General features: G+C 48.5%; 1 protein-coding gene across 1 annotated transcript in view; it reads left to right on the forward strand.

The window, feature by feature from the left end:
- The window catches only part of MINDY4 (MINDY lysine 48 deubiquitinase 4), a 108,953-nt gene that overhangs the window by 38,768 nt on the left and 44,544 nt on the right, over window positions 1–25,641 (forward strand). The window contains exons 6-9 of the mRNA XM_046670059.1: window positions 10,953–11,011; window positions 16,029–16,135; window positions 18,621–18,737; window positions 20,040–20,128. Of these exons, the coding sequence (XP_046526015.1) occupies window positions 10,953–11,011; window positions 16,029–16,135; window positions 18,621–18,737; window positions 20,040–20,128 (372 nt within the window). The remainder of the gene's footprint in view (window positions 1–10,952; window positions 11,012–16,028; window positions 16,136–18,620; window positions 18,738–20,039; window positions 20,129–25,641) is intronic.

The raw sequence follows: 25,641 nt of genomic DNA on the forward strand, positions 1-25,641 counted from the left end.
CCATGTCACATCTCTAGCTCTGACCCTAGTCATTGGTCTCATCCAGCATCTCGGGATGGTTGGGCTTGGCTGAGCCATGCAGCCGCTTGCCAGTGGACAGAGGGGAGGAGGCAAGACCAAGAGGAAGGAAGATCATGGGCTAGCAACATTGTGCTTGGTGAACTGCACAGCTCAGGTGAGTGAAGGGTTACTCAGTGGATTGACCATGTGCCAGAGAGGTGCTCCCTAGAGACCGCTTTCCCTTCAATAGGACATTTTTCTTTCTGGGGAGTAACATCATCTCTACCCAGCTTTTTACTGCCTGTTGAGCAGCACCTCCCTCTTGGCATCAGTCACCTTGTGGAGCTGAGCTCAGCCACACCCGGGAAACTACAGCCTGTGACAAGAGCAGGAGATGGGACTTCAGAGAGCCTCAAAGCCCTGCTAGCTTGTGCCCCTTAAGGGAAGAGCAACCAGCCTGTCCTAAGGCATCTTGGGTCTTAAGAAAACGCAATTGGTGCCTCCAACGTCCAGCATGGGATAGATGGAAATGAACCAAGATGAGAGTCTGGAGCCTAAAATTCTATTTCTGGCTTTGCCTATGACCCAGGGGACCTTGGCAGAAACTCTGCGCCCTTCCCCTTCCCCTGACAGGGCTACTTAATTAGACTAGATGGTCTGGATTGGCTTTCCCAGCCTCTCCAGATGGACGAGCTGTATCTGGGTGAACTCTGAGTACTCCTCAGCTTCCAGAGGGAGCATCCATTAAACACCAGCTGTATGGCAAGGCTTTGTGCCAAATTGGGAGATTGGGAGAGTAATATAAGGGAAGGTTGCATCTGGTACGGTTTTGTTTTGCGAATTGTATGTCCTTGAAGGAACTCTCCTAGTCTGATGTCTTGGTGACCAGAGTAAATTTCTTCCCTGTTCCTGGAATGTGCCTGATCCAGCCTGACTCAAGGAAGGAGAAACGTTGGACTGACTTTCAGATCTTGCTCTGGCTCCTCACACTTCTCGTCAAGGGTGTGTGCCAGAGCCCTTGGGGAGGCACGCATACGGAAAGATAGTTAAGCTGAGAAATTATCACCCCCAAAGAACAATGGTTCAGGAGGTTGGAGTACAACGTGTGTTCTCTCCACCCAGACAGGCAGAGCCGATGGCTTTTCCAGGAGGATGCAGGGCTATCAGTGCCTCCCCCTGCCCCCGCCAAATCTGTCCTCACCGGGCGATCCCTATCTTTGTCCAATCTTCGTCATTGTGGACCCGGATGAGAGAGACTTGGGTATGCAGCCCAATTCCCAATTAAGGTTTTTTACTAGTGTCAGGAAGATAATCTATTTGGGTTGAATTGTTAAGGCAGATTGCTTTCCAAACAGAGTGCTTTCTCACAGGAAATGTCAGACCGGGCAATTCTAGTCAGCTTTTCCACATCCTTAAGAGAAAAGAAAAGAGAGAGGAACAAAAAAAGATTCCTTTTATGTGCTGAAGGTCAGCAGTCCAAGAACTGGCAACTGCAGAGTGTTAAAACTGAGATCTGTTAAAGTCACTACACGTCGCAGTGGTTGGTGCACATGATGACTTCTTGATAACTCAGCCTTAATGAGACCTCTTGTTCTTTATGGATTAATTTTAAAAATGCTTGCCAATCTGGCGGCCCAGGGTGGAGAAGTGCTTCCTGAGATGGGACCCGAATCCCAACAGGCTGAGCACCTGGGAGGTGAAGACACCTGAGGAGTTCCCTTTCTCTGTCAGAGCTCAGTTTCCTCATCTGTAAAACCAGAGCTTATGCCAGGTGACCCCGAGCATCTTCCAAGTCTGACCCACTGCGAGTCTGTACCTTGTCTTTATGTGGGGAGCTTGGCCTGAGCCTCTGTAGGAAGCCACAGAGAAATGGAGGGTAGGAAAGTGAAAGCAAACAGTCTTTTCTTCTATGGAGGACTTGGATTTTTTAAAAATGTCTTTTTAAGTCAGCTTGCCCTCAGGGATCCGCCTCACTGAGGCGTCCTCCCGAAGATCAGTCCTTAACGAGAGCCTTTAAACACAAGTGCTGTTCAGAGTTACTGCTGGGAAGGCAGGAACCGAACACAACACAGCCACCCCTCAGAGGGCACCTCTAAGTGCTTGCTTCATGCACACACACACCGAGAAGTGCCTGCGGGTGGGGATGGTGTGGGTCTGAAGAGCTGAAGCCCAGAATCGCTGGATGTCATGATCCTTGCAGCCTCCTAAAGATGAATCTGGCCAAAGAGAAGTTTTATTAGTTTGTTGTCAGGTGATGCCAATCTTTTCTGGCACAGGCTGGTCCTGTGGCTTCTCTCTCCAGTTCCTATGTGTCCACTGACAACTGAACAACACTCTGCTTCGTTACTCTCTCTTCTCGTTCATTCCAAAAGGATGTTCTGTTTGAAGCAGAATAGTAACGAGTGCTGAACCTGCATCAGGAAACCTGGACTCTGGCCCCGGGGTTGTCAATTTCACCTGTCTTGTTCCAGTGCTCTAGTGTAATTCTAGGATAAATATGAATCTGGTGTGTTACTATACAATTTGTAGTATAAATTTGAATCTTGTGGGATACTGGACATCCTCGTCTGGCTACTGCCTCCAGTAGGGATGCTTTTCATGCTTCAGTGTTAGGATGTTCTGTGGGGTTCAAAAAAAAAAAAATATATATATATATATCAAGTAAAGCAAAACCCTTTCCGTCTCTTGAGCTTGCTAAGTTTTTATTTTTGAGTATATATGAGTTTATTTTTATTAAATGATTTTTCTACATCTATTGAGATTATTTTGCATTTCTTCGCTCTGTTGGTGTGAATTATATTATTAGATTCTTCAGTATTAAAATATTCTTGCATCCTTGCTTAGCCACAGTTTTCTTCAAACTCATGGCTGATGCAGTTTTCTATTATCTTATTTCACATTTTTGCACTTATATTTACAAGTGTTAGGTTTTTGGAATCAAGGTTATGCTAGCCTCGTTAATCATCCTCTCAGCTAACCTGTAATGGTTACTGTGTGTTGGGTACTATTCTCAGTACTTGATATATTAACTCGATTAATTCTCACCATGATCTTTTGAGGTAGGACTGTTATTAACTCCACTTAATAGAGGTTCATGATGGCTCAATTTTCCTATTGAATTGTTCCTTTTGTTTTTCCATAACAAGTAGGTTTATCACTAATAATACTTTTTATTCCAAAGTCTGTTTTTATCTGATAGTATTTAGTACATTAGCTTTTAAATGGTTGGCAAACAAGTAACATATTTTTTTCCTATGCTTTACTGTTCACCTTTTGTGTTATATATCTTGTGAAACAGCATATAGCTAATTTAAAAAATCAATTTGAGTGCCTCTGTCTTTTACTGGTAACTTTAATTTGTTCACCTTTATTGTAATTACTGATATACTTGAATTCATTCATCCTGCTATATTTTTTGAATTCATTCATGCTGTTATATTTTATGCTTTCAGTTTGCCACACTTTTATTTGTTCTTCCTTTTCTTTTCTTTTGTTTTCTTTTTTGCTGAGGAAGATTTGCCCTGAGCTAACATCTGTGCCAGTCATCCACTATTTTGTATGGGGATCGCTGCCACAGCATGGCTGCTGGTGAGTGGTGTAGGTTTGCACCTGGGAACAAACTCTGGCCCCACCGAAGTGGATTGTGCCAAACTTAACCACTAGGCCATGGGGCTGCCCCCTCTTCCTTTCTTTTTTTCAATTAACAATTTTAAAGTGAACAATTCAGTGGCATTTAGTACATTCACAATGTTGTGTAACCGCCACCTCAAGTTCTAAAACATTTTCTTCTCTTCAGAGTAAAATATCTTCCTGTTAAGCAGTTTCTCCCCATTCCTCCCAGCCCCTCGCCCCTGGCAATCACCAACCTATGATAGTTCACGTAAATAGAATCATGTAATGTGTGATTTGTTGTCTCTGGCTTTTTCACTCAGCGTAGTGTTTTCGAGGTTCACCCATGTTGTAGCACGTATCAGTACTTCATTCCTTTTTACAGTATAAAAATAATCCATCGTATGAATAGATAACGTTTTGTTTATCCGCTCCTCCATTGGTGGACATTTGGGTGGCTGCCACATTTTGGCTATTGGGAATAGAGCTGACTTGAACATGTGTCCCTGTTTTCAGTTCTTTTGGATATAGACCTAGGAGTGGAGTTGCAGCGTCGTTTGGTAATTCTATGTTTAGATTTCTGAGGAACTGCCAAACTGTTTTCCGCAGTGGCGCTTTCTTAGGAATTAACTGATATGTATATTTTTCCTTCTTCTGCTTTCTGATTTGGAAGTTAGCCATGATGTTTTTACTGTTTCAGTGGTTACTCTTAAATTTTTGATCATAATTGACTTAAAGTTTAAGTTTCATCAATCTCTCTACCCCCTCAAAAAATGCGAGGAATTTAGATTTTTAGAAAGCTTTCAGTGTGATCATTTCCCCTTCCCATGTTCTCTGTTTGTTATTGTCTAGGATTACCCCTTTGTTTTTAGCTACTCCCAGATTAGTTGCTATTGTTAATATTTTTATTGTCGGCTCTCGTTTAGGTTTATCTAAATGTTTACGGATTTCTTTTCCCACCGTTGCTCTCATCCTCCTCTTTCCTTCTGGGTTCAGTTTCCTGCTTCCTGGAGGAAGTCTTTTAGTAGTTCATTCAGTGAAGGGCTTCGATGGTAAACTTTTTTAGTGTTTGTCTGAAAATGTCTTCATTTTGTCCTTACCTTTAATATTTTGAATGTTAAAGATGTCTTTTGTTAAAGTAATTGTTGTTTATAGCTCATCTACCTTTTCTCTAAGATTTTTCTCCTTGTCTTTGGCATGCTGGTAGTTTCCATATGACATATCCAGATCTGCATTTATTCTCGCATGTACCGTGTGAGGCTTAGTATGTTTCTGCGAGGATTCACGTCTGGTAAGTTCTTAGCAATTATCTTTCACTAATTTCCTTTCTCACATTCTCTTTATTCTTTCCTTCTGGAACTCCTTTTAGATATATATCAAACTTAAATTTTTTCTCTTCTATGTCTCTTATTTGCTCTTTCATATATTTTGTCTCTCTTCTGATTAAGTTGCATTCTGGGTAATGGCATCTGATAACTTCTAGTCATTTATCTCTTCACTGTATTTGGTCACCTGTTTAAGCTTACTGGAAGTTTTTTCCCCAACTTCAAAAATGTTCTAACCTGTAGAAAAGTTGAACAGTACAGTGAACACCTATATAACCTTCACCTACATTCAGCAATTCTAAGATTTTATTGCCCTTGTTTTTTTTCTCTCTCTTTCTTTCTCTTCTCTTCTCCCCTCCCCATATATATTATATACATTTGTAACACGCACATTTTTGACAATCCATTTGAAAGTGAATTCAGATATCGTGGCATTTCACCCCTAAATATTTCAGCTTGCATGTCCTAAGGACAAGAACATTCTCCTAGATAACCACAGTACCATTATCACACCTGAGACATTTCACACTGATTCCATAGCATCAGCTAACATAAAGCCCATGACCGACTTCCTCCAAAATCTTTCTTTTAGGCTTTGGTCTTTTCAATCCAGCATCCAGTCAAAGTTCAGTCATATTTTGTTGCCATGTCTCTAGTTTCTTTTAATCTCAAACGATTTCCCCTCCATTTTTAGTTATTATGATGAGTGCCATCTGGTTGTCTCACACAGCGACCACATTCTAAATATGTCTGTTTCGTTACTAGATTTATGCTGAACATTTTCTGGCAAGAACAATGCATGCGTGTTGTTATGTCCTTCCCATTAGGCCACATCAGGAGCACAGAATGTCAGTTTATTTTCGGTGATGCTCAGTTGTATCCCTCTCTTAAGGTGGTTTCTGGCAATCTCTCCATCATTCTAAAGATAACTTTCCCTTTTGCAATTAATATAGAATCTGTAACTTTCAGATTATATGAGTATCCTGTGCGTCAAAAACATTTTAACCAGTGGTCTTAGCGTCTGTTGATGATCTTTTACCATAGCAGGAGTTTATAAAATGGTAATTTTCTAGTTTTTATCATTTTATCATGTTTTTTACATTTATTGGTTGATGGTGTTCTATAGAGAAGAACTTCCTATGATCCACGCCTGCCCTTTCCCTCCCTCCATTCCTCATTCTTCCAGTTGCTGACTCATGGATTTTTAAAAAATAGATTTACTATGTTATTATCTATCACCATCATTACGTGCCCATAAGTTTTTTATTTCTATGACTGTATTTACTTTTCAAAGCTGCCCATTCTTTTCTCAAGTGTCTCTTTCCTTATGATTTCCATTCCTTTTAAAACTTTCTCCACTCTAATTACAGACTCTTTTAGATTGTTGTTCTCTTATCTCAAGTTCTTGGGAGTCCTATTTGTTGTGTCAGCTGGCTTTCATTTATGGTACATCATTTTCTCATATATTTAATAGTTTTTTGTTCTGAGCATATTTTCCAGTGGGGCTTTAGAAAAATCTCTCTCTCCCCCAGGGAATCTGGTGTGACCTGCTTTGTTGAACTGCCCCTCCAGAGAATTTTACTTCGCTTCTGATAGGTGTGCTGGGGTAGCACTGGCTTGGGAAAATTTTATGTTAACTCCTTATCTTCTGAATTCTTGTGCTATATGAGTAGGACTCCATTCATGCTGGATTCTGAGTTTTCATCAAATAGAATGTATAGTAAGTGATAAATATCTTTCTTCTCACGGGACACCTTTCTTTTTTCTTTTTTTTTTTTTTTGAGGAAGATTAGCCCTGACCTAACATCCACTGCCAATTCTCCTCTTTTTGCTGAGGAAGATTGGCCCTGAGCTAACATCCGTGCCCATCTTCCCCTATTTTATATGTGGGATGCCTGCCACAGCACAGCTTGATAAGCAGTGTATAGGTCCGTGCCCTGGATCTGAACTGGTGATCCCTGGGCTGCCAAAGCAGAGCATGCAAACTTAACTGCTACGCCACTTGGCCAGCCCATCATGGGACGCCTTTCTTTTGTAATCCATAACTAATTTAGCCAGGTTTCTAGTACCAAACATACAGGAAGGAGCATCTCCTTGTCTCTGTCTTTATGTTCAGACCTAGTGGGATATTCTGAGTGCTGGGATGCAGAAGCCGTAGAGAATCTTCGAGAATAGTGTGACCTGGGTACTTCAGTCCTCTCATAGCCCCGGCACCTGCTCATGTCCCTCGGTAAGTAGGCATGCTCAGGCTTCCCCCAAGGTGCAGGTGAGACATCTGATGCCCACAGAGGGTAAGTGACTTGCCCACAGTCATGCAGAATGTGGGGAAAAGGGGCAAGAACTCAAGTCTCTGAGTGGCTCCTTGCACCAGCCAAAATTCAGTCCAGGGGTTGAGTCCTGGTGCCATGTCCCCCCCCAACACCCGCAGTGCCCTGTCCCTTGCGTCTCCCGTGGGGGCAGGAAAAAGAGCTTGGGTGGCAAGTGGAGGCCTCAGACATAGCAAGCAAGCTGAGTGTCTACAGCCTGGCTCCCATGGATTTATTAGGTGCACACTTTGACACACGTCTCTGGGTTATCTGCACAATCGCATTTTGAAAAAATGTTTTGAATCCCTGATTTATCTTTTTTTGACATTGTTTTTCATAATAGTTTTCATTCAAAGGCAAGAACATGCTTTTAAACTGACCTTTTAAACTCTGTAATGCTTTGTGCCACAAAGGGACACATGAAAGGAACAATGAGCACATTCCCTAAGTGTGAGCGTGATTGAAGTCTCCTCTGGTGATGGGATCTGTGGGAAATGGGCACAAAGCATCGGAGCTGGGCTCCTGCAGCTGATGGATGGCGCTCTGGTGGAAGTCCCATGACCCAGGAGAGGCCCCGCTGTACCCTACGCAGCAGGAACATCATTCCTGCTCTCACCATGGCTCGTGGCCACCCATGTGCCTTCGGGAGCCCAGGGGGGTCACTTGGGAGGTCTGGACTCTGTCCCATGGTCCCCAGGAAGCCATGGAGGTTCCTGGGCAGTGGAAAGAAGCATAAAATGGAAGAAAGAGCAAGATAGAGCATTTGGAGCCAGCAGCCTGAGTTTGAGAGCTGGCTCTGGCGCTTCTAAGTTGTGTGACCTTGTGTGAGTTACCTAGCTTCTGTGAGGGTCACTCCAGTACTCGGCACGTGTTTACAGAGCACTGACTAGGTGCTGGGCACGCGGGATACAGAGGCAACCAAGAGAATCTTGCCATCCTTTGTTCCTCCTTGGTTATGTCTCTCCCCATGTGTATTAGTTTCCTGCAGCTGCTGTAACAAATTACCGCAACTTAATGGCTTAAAACAACGTGGATTTGTTACCTCACTGTTCTGGAGGACCAAAGTGTGAAATCAATTCCACGGGGCTGAAGTCAAGTTGTTGGCAGGGCTAGTTCTTTCAGAAGGTGCCTGGGGAGAATCTGTTTCTTTGCTTTTTCAGCTTCTAGGAGCCACCCACATTCCATGACTTGTGGCTCCTTCCTCCATCTTCAAGGCGCATCACTTCAACCTCTGCTTCTGTCATCACATCACCTCTCTTCTTCTGTGTCAGACGTCCTTCTGCTTCTCTGTTATAAAGATGCTTAGAATTACATTGGTTTCACCTGGATAATCCAGGATACTCTCTTCCATCTCAAGATCCGTAACTTAGTCCCAATTGCAAAGTCCTTTTTGCTGTTTAAGGTACCATTCACAGATTCCAAGGCATGGGTATCTTTAGGGTCATTATTCAGCCTCTGATGCCATATCATATTGTGACTTATGTCTGTCCGTTTTTCCTGGCTGAGGTTCCCTCAGGGAACCAGGCCTGCCAGGTAACTGTCATGTGTTTGCTGGATGAGTGAATGGAGAAGTGAATGAATGCATGCTTTGGAGTTGAGAAGGAGGTGACGTCTCACCAGGGCTTTATAGGGTTAGTATGAGTTTGCCAAAGGATGTTCTAGCTGATTGAATAGCTTAGGAGAAAGGTATAGAGGCATAGCTGGAGAAGTTCAGCATGGAGGAATGCAGGGGGAGCATGAGGGTACAGAGGGAGGTCAGGCTGGGGCGGTAGGTGGCCAGGTCATAGATAGCTCATAGGGCACCCTAATGGGACTGGATTTTATTTTATAAGGAAGTATTATATGTGATGGTTGCAGCCATTATCTTTGGAGTCATTGCCTAGGTTAAGATTCCTGTGCTGCCACTTACTTGCTGTGTAACTCTGGGAAAGTTACTGGACCTCTCTGACGCTCAGTGCAATAACTACTTCATAAGGCTGTTCTAAGAAGCAGATGGCTCTTGATACTTGCAAAGCACGCAGCACAGTGCCTGGAACAGTCAAAGGAGTCAGAAAGGCTTTGCTGTTCTTATTTCTGTCATCATTATAAATATGATTATTGCTGTTGATGATGATGGTGGGGAACCTTTGAAGAATTTCAGCAAGGCCATGGCATGGTCAGATTTGCCGTTTAGAAAGATGCCTTTGACAACTGTGTGAAGATGTGGGGGCTGGCGTGGGGGGTGCATCACACTGGGGGTCAGGAAACCAGTTAGGAGGCTGTTGCAATGATCTGGGTAAGAGACAAAGAGGCAGAGAGCAGAGATGGGTACAAGAGAGATGTGTTGCCTCCGGGATGTTCCAGAGATGTTTTTGCTGCTGCTGTGCCCTGCTTGAAATGGTTCAAAGCGGATTTTAGAGGCCATCTAGTACCCATGTCTCGGTCCTCATTTTTCAGACAGGGACTCAGAGGCACAGCCAGAGGAAGGCACCTTGCATTAGTTTCTGGATGAAATAGTGACAGAAGGGATAGATAGAGGTAGGACTCAGGTCCTCAGCCGTTAGTGGCAGAGCTGGTGGGGATGGCAGAGGCATGGCTGGCAGAGGGTTCTTATGAAAGCACCATCCCTCATTGCTGGGGCCAGGGAGGGGTGTCTCTGACACAGTCTCTGCATCGCCTCCCTCTTTCACACCCTTCTGCTGCTCCCCTATGCCTTAGCTCCTCTTTGCAGTTCCTTCTTTCACCATTCCCCCGAGAACACTTGCAGAATCCTGGTAGCGTAGGGGTATAGGAATTTTACAGTTTCAAATGGAAGAAATGGGCTTGACTGAGTGCGGGAGGACAAGGGGAGGATTAGGGCTGCCTGGGAGGGGCGGGGAAGCAGCTCCACGTTCCAGCGCGCAAGAAAGAAGCCTGGGATCCAGAGCCGTACGTGCGTGCTCGCGGCTTTGGTACTGTGTGTCCTCCGCGGTCTTCCACTCACGCCCCTTCATACATCTTCAGGAGGAAGCCAATTCAATAGAAGGGACCACAGCAAGATTACGATTGTTACTTCAATCCTATCTTACCCTGCAAGGATCTTGGAGGAAAATATATTTCAATGCCACGTTCAAAAGAGCTGTCATTTTTTAATATAGTAAATGGGTTTTCAGAGAGTGATGTAATATTGTTATTTTTAATACAGCCTTTTAAAAAAATGATTTTACTTTAGTTCACATATATGCATGCTGGAGGAAACAAAAAGAACCTAAAGAGGGCTAAGATACAGGTAGATCATTTTAAGAAAGTTCTGCATACACATACCTGAATTTACAAATCAGAATCATGGGGCAATTTTTTCAGGTAATAGAAGGATACAGGACAGGTTCTTTGGTGCATTTCAGAGGTTTCTTATAAATAGCTACTGATAGCTTTGTAAGAAGGCGGACAAAAACAATATACAGAGAGATGAGATGAAAAAATCTGTGCAGTGATTGCAAGGACTTGATTTGTTTGTGTGTGTCTGTAAGAACACAGACTTGAAAGGCACCTTGGAGGCCATTTGGTCCCATCTGGTATGGAACCTCTTGGTGGCTCAGAGAGGGAGTGGGGCAAGGCCCACACAGAGTGGCAGGGCCAGGGCTGGAGGGAACCCGTCTCCTGAACCTCTAGCCGGTACTCCTCCCATTCTTCTCTGCTGTTTGTACTTCTCTGTCATGCTCCTCTGGTACATTGACATTCTCTTTTTTTCTAGGAAAAATCAGCTGCCAGTGTCCAACAAGGCCGATGATGAGCTGGGAGTCCTGCAGCTCGGTAGGTGCAGCTGGTGCCTCTGTGCTGTGCCCATCAGGGTGCAGGCGGCTTCATTTGCTCTGTCTGGGAGGTCCTGGGTCCATGGTGGGGCTCTCTGCTGGCTGGGGTAGGGGCTTCTTTCTTCCCACCTGACCTCAGGAAGGAGAGGCTGGCCGGGAGACTAGAGCAGGCTTCTCTCTTTTGGGTTGATGTCTTCTTCCACCGACTGTCTTTCTCTCCTGGAGAAATCCTTGTAAGAAGTCTGGGTGTTTCTGGATCCACACTGGGTGGCCAGAGGAGACTTTTCTGCTGCATTTGGAGGTTCTTTTAGGGTCATTTAGAACCTACTAAGGTCTCCAGAAGACAGTTCTCAGTCAAAACAGTGGTACAGCTCTGCCTGGGGAAATCCATCCTTTTAAAAATATTTATCAACATATTATTGAGGTGTAAAATACAAGCTGTGAAGTGCATCAGTGCACAGAACTTTAGCGTGCCTCGGTGTGTCTTCACATATGTTTACATCTGTGTGACTTCTCTCCGGGATCAAGGTGGAGAACGTGTCCACCTACCCACGCTGTAGTGTTGAAGGAATCTTTCTTTATCTCTTTTTCTATAATTCTCTACTCTCCAAAGACTGAGTGTTGCAGGGCTTGTCAAAAGCAGCAGGAGAACAGAGGATGACGAACCAACGAGCAGACATGAAAGTGCCGTTGACATTTGCTCTTCTTCTGGAAGCCGGCAGTTTACCTGTTGCACCACTTTGAGATCTAAGAGTTATTCGCATGCTTTTCCTCTCCTTTTAAGTGCTCCCTTTCAAAGCGAAGGAAGCAAGCAGTGCGCCCTTTAGAAACTTCTCGTGTGAGGCGTGCAGTCTGACAGTTTGCTTAGATGAAGTAGAAAGCGCAGGGGCAGGCCCTTGAATGATGGAGGCAGGATTGTTTATTCTGCTTAGCTCCCTTCAGAGGTAACAGTTCCTCGAGTCTGAATCATCAGACGTGGCCGGTGGGGATCGTTTGGCCTGCCTGGGAGGGGTCAGGATTCTGCACGTGGCCACGCAGGATGCAGTGCGGAGCCAGGAGACGCTGGCATCTGAAGCCGCTCCGTAAAGTGCTGCACTTGAAGATTTTGCAGTGAAAGCCACTCCTGTCTGAACACGAGGCAAATCAGTTTCCATCCTTCAGAACCCAGCAGGCTTCGACTGGAAGGAAGTTCCCTCAGAACCCAGCTGTTTGAAGTGTGTGTGTGTCTGTGGCTGTGTGTTTTCCAGAGGGAGGCAGACCCCTCTTTGCTAGTGGCTCAGCTAACGACTTAGAAAAGGAGAAGGAGATAAAAGAGAAGAGATCATGGAACCCAGTCAGCAAGAGAACGGGAAAGAGAAGTTTTGGTGTGGGGGGCAGAAACAAGGAGTAAAATTTGGTTGGAGGAATGACATTCCCTTCCCCACCCCTCTTCCTTTTCATTTGGTTCAGTTCAGCAAATTTTGTCAGCAGTTACCTGCCAGGGCATATGCAGGACTATTGAAAGCAGATCAAGGTGAATAAAAAGTGGGCTTGCCTTCTTTGAGGGCAGGGTTGGGTGGGACAAAGGAGAAGAGGTGTCCTCTGGTAGCAACACATAGAGCAGATGATCAGCAGTTCCTCACTGCTTCAAGGGGCGTGTAAGCCAAGTTCTGTGGTGGGTTCTGGAAGTTCCCATGGTGAGGTGGTATTTAGACTGGGCTTTGAAGGATGGGCAAGGTCTTGCCCAGTAGAGATGTGAGAGGAACCACATGGTCAAAGGTTTGGAGTGTGAGAGAGAGATTGGTTTGAGGCGACTGGCCTGTAGGGGAAGGTGTGGGGTCAGGGGGAGACGGGGCTGGGCAGGAAGCTGTGGCCGGGCAAGGATGGTCTTGAGTGCTAAGGGTTTGAGTGTAGGTCATTAGCCAGTAAGGAGCACTTGAAGATTCTCTGCTGTGAGCCATGTGTCCGGAGCTCTCTGCATGTGTGTGGAGGATGGATTTTAGGAATAAGAGCCTGGACATTGGGAGACTGGTGAGGGGGCTCTTGGAATAGTCCAGAAAAGAGGCGATTGGACTCCTGTTCTATCTGGGGAAATCCTATGAGCATTTCAAGACCCTGCTCAAATATTTACCTCTTACGAGGAGTTTCTCTGACCGTTTAAGGCAGAATTATTTGCCTCTTCCACTCGGCTCTTAAAACCTTTGGACTTGTCTCTATTTTAGCACTTGTGTTATGTTATTTCTTCAGGGCTCTGTCCCCTCTTCTAGGCAGTGAGATCCTTGAAGACAGGAGTGGTGGTGTCTTAATCATTTCTGGACCTCCTCTGTCCCACATAACCCATAGCACATCATGAGTGGTCAATAAACTGCTTGATGAACAAATAGAGAATAATGGCATATTATTGTAACAGTGGAGAGGGAAAGGGCGGGGGCAAGGGCTGAGACTTTCTGGAGGCTGGAGCAATGTGGTGTGTGGGAGAGGGTTGAGGTTTCAGCCTTGGTCTCTGGTGGAGGGCTGGGGAGATGGAGTCTGTTATCAGAACCGAATCCTGGAGGGGCACCTTTCTGAGATTCCTGAGTCTGGGGCATTCGGGCGCTTCCCGGAGAAGATATCTTATACTCAGTAGGTAATACTGAGCAGGCATCTGGAAAAAGAAGTATATGGGCCTCTATTATGTATTCTAATATATGTTATGTCTGAAAACATATATATAGTTTTTCCAAAGGGTAAATAAAATGGTATGGGAAACAAAATTCCTTGCTTCTTTTCAACCAGACATTTATACCAGGGCCTTAAAAATAGCGTTCTCAAACCACTGGCATTTGCAGAAGGTTTTGTCTGCTGGGCCAACATGTCATTCTGAGTGCTTTGTTTTTCCCTTGCATGGTGGTCCCGCCACATCTGGGCCCGAGGCCTGCTATGTGGTCCTGAACCAACTCCCTGCACAGCGGCCAACTTCCTCCTGGCAGAAGCCCAGGGAGGCTGCGTCCCCCTGGGACTCCACCCGGTCCCTTCCCCTGGCCCCCAGCCTCCATCCTCAGGCTTGCTTCATGGGGCCCCAGCAGAGCATGGTTCAGACCCGCTCCCTCCTGGACAAACTCATACTAAACAGAAGCCACCAAATAGGCGTAAATCCTGCCCCTTCTGTGCCTCCAGGAAACAGTCTGGCCTGAGGCATTGAAAGGAGCCCTGGTGGGATCACTCAGGTTACTCTCCCCCTCGGTTTTGGGCCTCAGTTACCTATGGTTGAATTAATCACCCATCTCTATTCCTGCAGTGAACATTCTCAGTATTGATCTTTGCAAAGCCTGACCGTTGGCCTTCTTCCCTCCTTCCCTTCCTCCCTTTGCTCCTCCTCTCTCCCTTCTCGTCTCCTCCCTCCCTCCCTCATCCTTCCTCCTTCCTCCCTCTTGCCTTTCCTTCCTAGTCTCCCTTTAGCCCCATCCCACACTTCCATGACCCTCCTGTCCGTAAGCAACCATTCTCATGTATTTAGTTGATATCTTTTTGCATGTGTATGTTCTTGCAAAATGTGTCGTGTTGTTCTGCGTGCAGCTATTTGTAATGGATGTAAATCGTATTGTGTTCTAGATCTCATTTGCTTTCTTACTTTCTCTACCCAACACCATGCTTTTAAGACCCATGCATGTTGCTGGGTGAACATCTGGTCTTTATTTCAAGGTATATTTTTAAGGCCCTGGTCACAGGGTGGTTTTTTCAGAGACCCTGACTAAGAAAGGTTCTCTTTTAAATTCAGGTTCTCAATTAAATTCCAGACTTATTTTTAAATTATTTCCAGCCTGCAGGTAGAATCTGCCTCCTTTTCAGTGGACTCAGCCTCTAGGAGTCGGCCTCGTGCTGTGCCTGCTCCTCTCCCAGGGGAGAAGAGGAGGCTGTAGAATAAGATATAAGACACATGTCCTGGGGACGTCGGCCTTTGGACACCATCTCCAGAAGATGTGGGGCAGGGATAGTGACATTTCTATAGGCCCTGATACACAGAATTGTGGGAAAGCATGTTGATTTCTACAGAGTGTGGCATGCTTTTTAAATAATCATTTAGTCTTGGGAAAGTGGGAAACAGAGGCTCTCTGGAGACTGGCCTGCTCAGCTTTGTGAGCATAATTGCTCTCGGTTGTTTTCACTTGGGTCCTTTGTCTGACTGTTTTGGGAAATGCTGTGGCAGTGGGTGTAACGGTGAGAGGGAGCCTCGGCCGGCTGGGAAGACACAGGCTGGTGCTGCCTAGAGTCGTGCTCGGCCCCTCTCTGGACCTCAGCCGCCCCAGCTGTGAGAGGACAATATCTGGAATGACACTTAGTGACCCTCTGGCTGGAGGTCCGGGGAGGTCTGGCTGGCAGGATGGCAGAGCGATTAGGAGTCGGCCTGGGTTTGTATCCTGTCACTGCCACTTCCCTTCTGCGTGACTTTAGGCCAGTCACTTAACTTCTCTTAAGCCTCAGTTTCCTCAACTGTAAATGAGAGTAATGATAAGTGCTCCCCAGTGGGGCTGTTAGGGGGATAAAACACAGATGGTTAATAAATGAAAGCCACAATAGTGATAATCTATTATTATTGCAATTTTATCAGAAATGGTGGCGTTTTCTTTTCTCCTTCTGCCCTCTTCATGTTTGTACCCTCAGGAGGACGGATTTGCATGTCCTGCCCACCTTTTGTAAGAAATGTGTCTGAGGGAGGCTTTTCTGGGCCTGACTCAATGGCTTAGGCCCTGGGCATTTGTTTCACTGCAGGGTTACAAGCAGAACTTTCTAGTGGACCAATAGCCAAGTCCCACTCGCCAGCATCCTTGTGGTGTGGACCAGCGTGGGGCTGCAACAAGAAGCAAGGGGTTTCTTGCTCTGCGTTTTTTCCTTCTGATGAAGGCCTGGGAGTCCCAAAGGGGAGAGAGGTGGATGGTGGGGAGCCCTCTTTTCATTCACACCACCTCCAAAGTCAGCGGAGTCCTCGGTGTTAAATGACTTCATATTTTATTCTCTGTGAGTCGTAACGAGGAGCTCACACGACCATGGTTTTCTTTCAGAGGATGTGGAGGATGAACTGGTAAGGGAAGAAGTCCTCCTGTCTCCAGTCCCATCCCTGCTCAAGCTGCAGACAGTGTCAAAGCCAATGGACCTCTCAGTGGCAAAGGTAGGTGTCAAGTTACAAGTTGCTAGATCTTGATTTGAAGTGGTGTGGATGAGGTGATTTTGATCTTTCTGGTCCCATCCATCTCGTTATAATCTCTGGGTCATGGTTAAAATGGAAATTTGGGTGTGGTGTGGAAGAGAACCTTAACTGAGAGTCCGGAAAACGGGGACCTGGTCCTGGCCACTCCCCTTCCCTGTCCGAGACGGAAGGTGAGGATATGGCCTCCTCCCATTCCAACATTCCAGCATCTAGTTCTTCTCTTGGCCCAGAGCCACTTCACCACATCTGCAATGGGCAACTCCAGAAGTGTGATGGCAAAGGGACAATTGTCCTCCTTAGACTGGCTCTGCTCCTGCTAGTCTCCTAAGCTGGGCTCAGGCTGGGTTGCAGTGAGGGAAGGATGGGGAAGCATTAACAATTCGTTAGCACCATCTGGGTTCCCTCCAAGGGCCTCCTGGAGGGACTTGAGGTCACAGGACTCAGGGAGCAGGTTCCTGGCCTCAGCAGCCTCCTCTGCAGGGATGTCCTGGATTCCTCACCATCCTCAGCTGCCAGATGGCCTCACCTCTCCCCGTGGCCAGTGGTTCCTATGGGATGGAATGCTGCTCCCACTGTCCTCCACTGGCTTTTCGGCCAGGATCCAAGAGGAAAAAATAAAACTCCTGGGGACACAACTGACCCCCTTCTCTTCCTACTTACCAAGTATTTACTCAGCACACAGATAAAAAAAGCCAAAGATTTTTCTAGAGGTTTTCTCCCTCCCCATTCCTCCCCTCCCTTTCCTTTCCTTCTTTTGAAACCACAGGGGTTCAGACACATTTAAGTGGCCCCAAACCCAGGAGTAGGTGCTCTGGCTATCTGTAGCCACAGGGCTTGGATTCTTTGCAGTGGGTACTCACATTGTGGGAAGGGTCCTTAGAGGCCCCTAGAGACCACCCAGTGGTAGCATCCCTAAAAGCAGTGGAAAACCTGAGGCCCACACAGAGGAAAGGAGGGCCCAGGCCTCAGAGCATCCTCGGCAAGTGGAACCCAGGTTTCCAGGCTCATGACCCTCTGACCTGGAGACTATTCTGTGCCTGGCTGGGAGCTGTCATCCTGTTGTTAAGAGAGCAGACATGGGCATCAGCCAGAAGACTCAAGTCTCCCTGTAGTTTCTAGGCTCTCGGCAAACTCAGTTCACATACGTGCATGGTTGTACTTGGCACAAGAGGAACCAAGCCCTGACAGGTGCATTCACCCCCCATCTCTCCTGTGTGCCACCAGCTTACATTTGATGACACGTAGACACATGCCTCTGTCACAGAGATTCTCCTTGTACTTAATGAAAAGAAAAAAAGAGCTGATTCTAGAGGGAAATAATCTGAGTCTGTAAGAAAGATCTGGCTAGGAGAGGGAGTCTGAGGAGGTGGCAACAGAATCCACGTGTTGGCCCTTCAGAGACCCTGGGATGTAAAATCATGGTGGAGAGAGAAGGTAGCCGGCATGGGGAGGGGGCATCCAGGGAGAGGTTCTGCCTTCCTGTCCGAGGCCCAAGGGGTGGTCAGTGGGGAGGTGTTGGCACGTTCTGGGGCTCTGGTGGGGTGGGGCTTTGGTTGATGGGAGATGAACAGTGAGCTGAATATCAGCCAGAAGTTTAGAGAATAAGCTGTGAGAAAACGGAGGGGCTGCCTTTAGAGGTGGTGGAACCCCTTCACTGGATGGTTGGGGTGTTCAAGCTGAGTTTGTGGGGGGACCACTCGTGGGTGATGTCATGAGGAGATTCTTCCTTGTAGTAAGAGATTATACTAGAGCAGGGTTGGCAAACTTCTTCTGTAAAAGGCCAGGTAGTGTATTTTGGCTTTCTTGCAACCGTTCAGCTCTGCCATTGTAATGAAAAGCAAACATAGACAATATGTAAACAAATGGGCATTGCTGTGTTTCAATAAAACTTTATTTGCAAAACAAGTGGGGGGCCGGATTTGGCCTGTGGGTCACAGCTTGCTAAGCTTATCCTAGAGCATCAATTCTCAAACTAGGCTGCACATTGGAATCACCTGGGGAGCATTTAAAACTACAGATACCAGAGCCTGATGCCCAGGGTTTCTGATTTCATTGGCCTGGAATGTGGTCTGAGCATCAGGATTGTTAGGAGCTCCATAGATTATTCTAACTAAGGTACAGTCAAGAACCTCCAAGATCCCTTATAAAACTAAAATTTTGTGTTTCAAAAATTTAGATTCCTCTAAGGAACCTAAAAAGATCCTTGTCTGAGTCAGCACAGGCTAGTTGGGTTTACAGATGTTCCGGAGGTAAGACCCTCAGGGTCGATTTTACTCTTTCCTCAGTTATGAGAAGAATGGGTTTGCAAAATAAACAGAAAATAGATGACCCTCTGAAAAACATTCTGTCGTGCTAGAATTCAAGACCAGCTCCTGTGGGAATATATACACCGAGCAGTATATTGTTTGCTTTTAAAACAACCAATAAAACTCTCTCGTTTTGACAGGACCTAAAGACCCTTCTGTTTGGTTCCAGCTTTTGCTGTTTCAATGAAGAATGGAAACTTCAGAGTTTTTCCTTTAGTGACGCAGCCTCGTTAAAGTATGGCATTGTTCAGAACAAGGTAGGTGGCTTTTACATTTCCCAAGGGACCTTTCTGTGGGGAGCCCATCATGAATAGGAGTGGGGCGTCCCCCAGCCTGGTAAATCCTGTTCGCATTACCTGGGCTGTCCAGCGCTGGCCAGCCCCACGTTTGCTGAATTGTCGCCAAGTGCAGGAACTCCGCGTGTGGCCGGCGGAGCAAGAGCTGGGGCACGCAACCCCTACTGTGAGTGGTGCATGGTGCTGGAATCCTCTCTTAGAGGGAGCAGGAGGCCTTGCATCTGGTGAGGGGCACCAGAGAGGGTTCTTAGGCTGAGGATTGAGAAATGCACTGAGGACTGAGAAATTTTGCAGGTAGAGCTAGAGAAAGGACACTTGAGGCAGGTGACAGCATGAACAAAGGGGAGGCCATATAGAAGTCCTGGGGCCCCAGGAAATGGCAAAGGTATCAAGCCTGACGAGCAGCAGGAGGAGGTGTGACATAGGACAGGGAAATCTAGATGGATCGTGGCGGGATTTGAACATGGTTATACACATTTCCTAAGATGTACACTTTAAGGGCCAGAAGACACTCTAAATCCTGCGGCTCAACTGGGTTCATGTTTCAAGCCCCAGGGGCCTCCCTCTGCCCCACACTGCCTGAGGAAGAACCCCAGGACCACCAGCTCTGTCCCTGGAATGGCCAAGCTCAGCATGTCCCTTGCACCCCCCATTCAAGGGCACCCGTGGCCCACTGCTTGGACAGGTCCTTGTACTTGTTGATGCCTACAGGGATGAGCTTCTCAAGGAGCCTTGTCACTCCAGTGTGGGAGGGGACAAAGATCACCTAATGGGTGCTGAGGCAGACAGCAAGCCGGGCAGAAGGTTGCTCACATCAGTGGAGGCTGCCAAAGGGCTCACTTCTAGCTGAGACCGTTGGGGGAGGCTTCCTGAAGGAGGAGGCCTTCAGGATGGGCCTTGAAGGCTGGGTAGACAGTTGACATCCTCAGCCTGTGGACATAGAGACATTTCCCTGGAAACCGGTGGTGGTGTCGATGGCATCACACCTTCACAAATGACTGGATGTGAAGAGTTGCTTTCCTGCCATCAGATATTGCAGGCTTGCTCCTTCCTCCAGCGATGGGCACCGGGGCCTTTGTCGCCCCCTCTATGTGACTCAGGGTCAGCGCTCCATAGAATAGTTGCCACGTTGGAGACCCCTGTTGGAGAGGCTCGGCGGGCCCCTGTGCTCTGTACCCTATGGTCGGTGGCTGGTTCTGGAGGAACAGACAGCTCTGCCCTGGGTCTGTTCTCACTGGCACTAATGCGCGTCCTTCTTTGCAGGGGGGTCCCTGTGGGGTTCTGGCAGCTGTCCAAGGCTGTGTCCTACAGAAACTCCTGTTTGAAGGAGATAGCAGAGCTGACTATGCGAGGTAAGTTAACGCTCATTCTGGCAATATCTTCTTTTCCCAAGGCTTCTCCGCAGTGTCCAGAAAAAACAAGCAAGGAAGCGTGTGTGTTCCCTGATATTTCCCGTCTTCTGGAAAGGGAAATGGCGCCTGGCTAACAGGGCCGGTACTGACCAGTTGAAATGACCTGTGTGAATGTGTTTCCAAAAGCAGGGAGGGTGGTAAGTCCTGTGCCATGTGGTAAGAGGGTGCTGGAGTGGCATCGAAACTGAGGCCACCCCCCTCCTCAGAAGCTGAACACAACAGCTGCCCTAATCCCGTCCACACCCACGTCACCCTGCTGACCCTTTGACTGAGTCCAGGCCTCCTCTCCCTCCCCGTGTTACCTCACCTCTGCCAACAGCCATTACCACACATTCCAGCCAGCCCCACAGGGCATTGCTTCCACTCCCTCCGGCCATTTATTTTCCGTCTCACACATGAAGTGTTTGCACATGGGCACCTCATTTGCATTCTCACTCACTCAACAGATATTTCTGGAATATCTCTGTGCAAGCACAAGTGATACGGAGAGAAATAGATGCATTCTCTATCCTGCATAACGGTCTATGAGGTTGAGGGATGGATAAAAAACCATAATCCCACACCACTGTTGTGCTGAGATAGAAGGATTGGCAGGGTGCTGGCTGGGGTCAGGCCAGCACAGCCAATTTCAGGAGGCAGCCTTCTTACCCTCCCTGCCCGCCCAGTTACTAGCTTGTACTGCATTGTCCTCAGAGCTACAGAACTTCTGGCACTTGTCCTTTTTTTAAAAGTTGAAATGTAACTTACATACGGAAAAGTGCACAACTCAAAAAAGTGTACAGCTCATATGTGTTCTGCTCAAGGAATCACACACCCGGGAACACATCACCCAGGTCAAGAAAGAAAATATTTCCAGCACCCTGGAAGAATCCTCTTGTCCAGTAGATACCTCCATTCTCCTCCCATAAGTTGTAATTAAATGGATTCTAAAACCGCAGCTTAGTTTTGCCAGTTCCTGAACTTTAATTAAAGGGACTTGCTCTTTGACATGGGCATTTCAGTGTCCCCCTCCTTTTTTTTAAGCTTAGGTGTAGTAAAGACGAGGCTCATTCCCCATTTATTCATGTTCAGATTCCCGGGAGAGACCCTGGTCCCCATACATCCAGCCAAGCTCGGTACAAATGAAACACATTTTGCCAGCGTAAAGGATTTTGCCTTCGACAAGGTCTAAGTAAGGTAGCTTTTCATGCTTGGCATTTTATAATTTATCTAATAATATAATTTCTCTAATTGCTTGACAAAGTAATAGTCAAGGTGTTTCCTCTCAAGCCAAAGATGCTAACGAGAAGCGCGGCATCACCGTAACCAGAGGCACAGCGACATAACATTTCCACAGCGTGATCTCACCTTGCCCTTGCTCTTCTTGCTGCCCCGCCGGCTCCATCCATTGCTGCTCCTGTCTGTGCAGGACCATCCCCCACCGCCCGCTCTGGAAGGCCAGCCCAGCAAAGTGCTGAGAGGTTTGGGTTTACGTCATGGGCGGAGACCTTGCCATCGACTCTCCCGGAGAGGCCAGCACAGTGCTCCATTTCAGGAACACTCCTGACTGGGTGGAACTCGCTAAGTGAGGGACCTCTGGCTGCCCTCAAAGGCTGCCCGGACTCCGAGCACACGTACACCCAGCTGCCTGCCTTCCCTGCTTGCAGGGAAAAGGAGCAGGCAGGAAGTGCTTAGCAGGTGCTTGACAGGGAATAGCAGGCTTGAGACAGCTGTGGCCTTGCCTTCATGGCACCTATGATTCAACACGAGAGCCAGACAAATAGACAGGAGCTTAGAGGGGTTGTGCAGGATGCTAAGGGTTCACCTGACCTGAAGAGGGTTGGGCAGGCTTCCTCGAGGAGTAGCATTTTAATCTCACTGAGATCTGGAGGATAAATAGGACTCCTGATTCCCCTGTACACACATCCTTGTGCAAGCTTGTTCCTCCCTCAGTTTCCTCCTTCCCAGCAGATCCCTCAAACTCCTCCCTGGGCCCACTAGGCCCTGGGTGCTGGCTCCTCACTGTGCAGAGGCCATGACTTTAGGGAGGCCTTACCTGACCTCCCCACTGGAGACAAACCCGGGCCTGCTTCAAGGTCTCCCCACCGGTTGGTGCCCTTGTTCATCAGCGTTGTTACCTGTCACTGTCTGCCCCCACCCGTCCCCTGAGAACACCAGCACCATGGAACAGGGGCTTTCCTGGGCTGCCTGGTTCAGAGCCCGTCCCTGGCATCCAGCCCACAGAAGAGGCCCTCAGAATTTTTGTGGCGTGAACGCATGGACAAATACATTAGTTATCCAGTCTAACGGAGGGGAGGGGAATGAACGGCATTCCAGTAAGGAGAACAGTGTGTGCAGAGGCCCAAGGTCAGCGAGAACAGGGCCAGGAGAGGAGTAGACAGTTGCCTGGGGTGGCCAGGGCAGAGTTTGGAGGGACAGGGTGAGACCGGGGCTGGGAGATGGGTCAGCTAGGCTGCCAGAGGGGCCTCGGGCCCGGCCGCCTGCTCAGGGCAAGCCTTGGCCTTGGCCCTAGTGGGAGAGGGCTCATAACTCATTTCAGCCCTGTGCCCCTTCAGAGCTGCTTTTGAACTTGGACTTTGGACTTCTTGGGGGAAGTTGTGGATCATTTCCCAACAGTCAAGACAGGGCGTTTTAAGTTGGTTCCAGGAAGGGCTATTTCTGCCTGGGGCACAGGGCAGACTTGGTTCCTTGTCACCCACCCAACACCTGGACTAAGGGATGTGAGAGGCCTGGATCCCCAGGCACATCCCTGGGGGAGAGCTCTGCTCTCCACACCAGAGAGGGGAGCCAGGGCTTGGCAGGCAGAAGGCCAGGCACGTTGGGGGCTAAGGCAGGCTCTGAGTAGAAAGGAATCTGTGCTGGCTGTGGGAAGTGAGGTTCTCAGCCACCTCTCGCTGCCTGCCAGTCAGCCACTGGCCAGGCACTGACTTGGGCCCAGTTTATATTGACACGTGTCTATCTAAGCATCAACTAGATGGAGAGTTCTGCCAAAGCTCTCCTGCGGGGGAGGGGAGGAGGGAATGCAGCCTTGGCTCCAGGCTCCCCGTCAACTGGGACCCTGAGAGAGGAGTTGGGGCCAGCCTGGATTGAAGGCCCTTGGAGGCCGGCCTCATGAGACTGAGCTGGGTTCTGGGGGCAGTGGTGGGGTGGGAAGAGGGAGAAGAGGGGAGAAGTAGCTGCTGGGGATTCTGTGTAGGGATGTACCTGTGGGAAGGAGCCCCACTCTGGGGGGAAAGCTGCCTGGCTGGACCAGAGGAGGTCTGTGCCAAATAGCTGGGAGAGGTTGGCCTGCTGGCCACGGCCCCCTCCTCCAGGAAGCATGGAAGGATTCATGCTGCAAAAGAGTGACCTCACCTTTCTTTGGAGGCCCACAACTGTGGGTGGTCCTTGTAAATCCCTCTCCTCTTGCACACCCACCCCCTGCTGCCCCAGGCCCTGCACACAGAGCGGCTTTCCATGCAGGCTGAGCATAGTGGGCCAGCTCACTTCTCCCACAGACTGCAGAGCAGGCCTGAGAGTGCGCATTCTTCATACTCCTCAGAGAAGGAAGAGAGTGCCACTTGGCTCAGTGACCTGGGCTCTCTTGTCCAGCCAGGGCTGCTGAAAATGCCCCAGGGGACTTAGGAAGAGGTGGCTCTGAGGGGCACAAGCTGGAGGTGGTTCCAGTGGTGATGGGCCATGAGCAAGGGGCACCAGATGCCTCCATGCCCCTCCCATCCTGTGTCTCCTCCTCCTACTTCCCTTGCCCTGGCTTTGGGGGTCATGAGCCTGCCTTGGGGACTGGGGGGCAAGTAGGGTGGGAGGGGAGAGCCCTCCTGGGTTCAGGCTAGGACTTGCCTCAAGCAAAGACCAGTGGAGTCCAGAGCTCAGAGCTGTTAGCAGAGGAGGAAACAAGAGCCAGTCTGGGTTGCTGCTTTGCTGAGGTGAGGCCCAGCAGGTCAGAGGCCACAGAGAGTCGTCCTTGCCAGGTGGGCATTGGGGTAGCCTATAAGTGCCCTGTGCTGAGGCTGAGGGTGGGGGAGTGCCTGGCTCTGCACTCCTTAGCTCGTCGCGGGGCAGGAGGTGCTGAAGAGAATGCTGGACCACGTCAGAGACCCCGATTGCAGTGCAGGGGAGCAGTGCCTTACTTCCTCCATTTGTGGGTCTTGGTCCTGCCTAAGTCTGACTCAGTGAGGAAATGCACACAAGTCCTTTGTAAATCGTCGAGGGCTGTGCAAGCGGGTAAGACCATAGAAGTCTCCTGCAGTGGTACATATGGGGAAATTGAGGCTCAGAGAGGGAAAGATGCTTGCCCAGGGTCACACCTGGCATCTGTGGCAGAGCAAAGCCTGGTACCTGATGCCATGTTGGTCACACATTGCTGCTGTGCCCTAGAGGAGACCCTGAGCAATGGGAGAGCCAGAGAGGCCAGAAGGGCCGGCGCTGGCAGGCAGAGTGTCATGGGTTTGAAAGACCCAAGTGCTGCACACCCAGACAGACTCTCAGTGACCAAGGTGTGGCTTGGTATTTTACGAAGGGCTTCTGGGGAGAACTTTCCTTTTTTTCCTACTTTGGAAGAAATCAACACAGAAGAGTACAGAGACTAACACAGCAAACACCTGGGGACCCAATGCTTCCCATGAGCCAACGGGACACTGCCATCTTGGCAGGACTGCTCAGTCGTCAATTGACTGAGTTGTTGATGTTTTTGCGCGGGCCGTGTGTACTGAGTTGGGTTTGAGCCTCAGTACTCCCTTTTGACTCTGTAATTCCAGGATTTCAGAAATGATCCAGTTTAAAACAAAAAAAAAAAACAAGTAGGCAACCTCCTGTTCTCTTCAGGAACACCGCAATGGCCTGGCATGCCACAGCTCGGCAGCTGTTGTCCTCCGGGCCCTCGCAGGCCTCCAGGACCTGTGGGCCTCCCTACGTTGGGTCTGTAGGCCTGGGTGCTGGGGGCTCCCTCCTCACTCTCTCCCGGGACCGATGGGGAAGTGGTTCCGTGAAAGCGGCATGGAGGGTGTGATGCGCCCTCCAGGGAAGTCATGCTGAAATAAAAGCTTCTTGGCAGGGGGCTGTTTTTTCTGCAGGACTGCCTGGCTTCATTAAGACTCATTCCATCAGGCCGGCAGCCGGCCTCTCCTCATCGGGAACGACAGAGCCGGGAAGGAGGACTCAGTGATTTTCCACTTGAGGCTCTTCTCATGGGAAGAGATGACGAGCCTCATTCCCCTGCAGACCTCCAGTGAGCCAGAGACAAAGGGCTGTCTTCTCACCTCCACTTCCCTTCTGAAATTGGGGGATTCAAGGCCCAGAGATGGAGGGGCACTTGCCCAAGCTTTCTCTGGACAACAGTAACAGAGCCAGGCTTGGAACCCAGGTCCAGTGTTCCTCAGGCCAGCCTTCTGTCCACCCCTCTCCAGCGGCTTTTGATCCTGAGAGGGAGCCGACAGGATGGACTAACCGACCTCCAG

This window comes from Equus quagga, chromosome 8 (assembly GCF_021613505.1).
Source record: "Equus quagga isolate Etosha38 chromosome 8, UCLA_HA_Equagga_1.0, whole genome shotgun sequence".
Taxonomy (NCBI): Eukaryota; Metazoa; Chordata; class Mammalia; order Perissodactyla; family Equidae; genus Equus; species Equus quagga.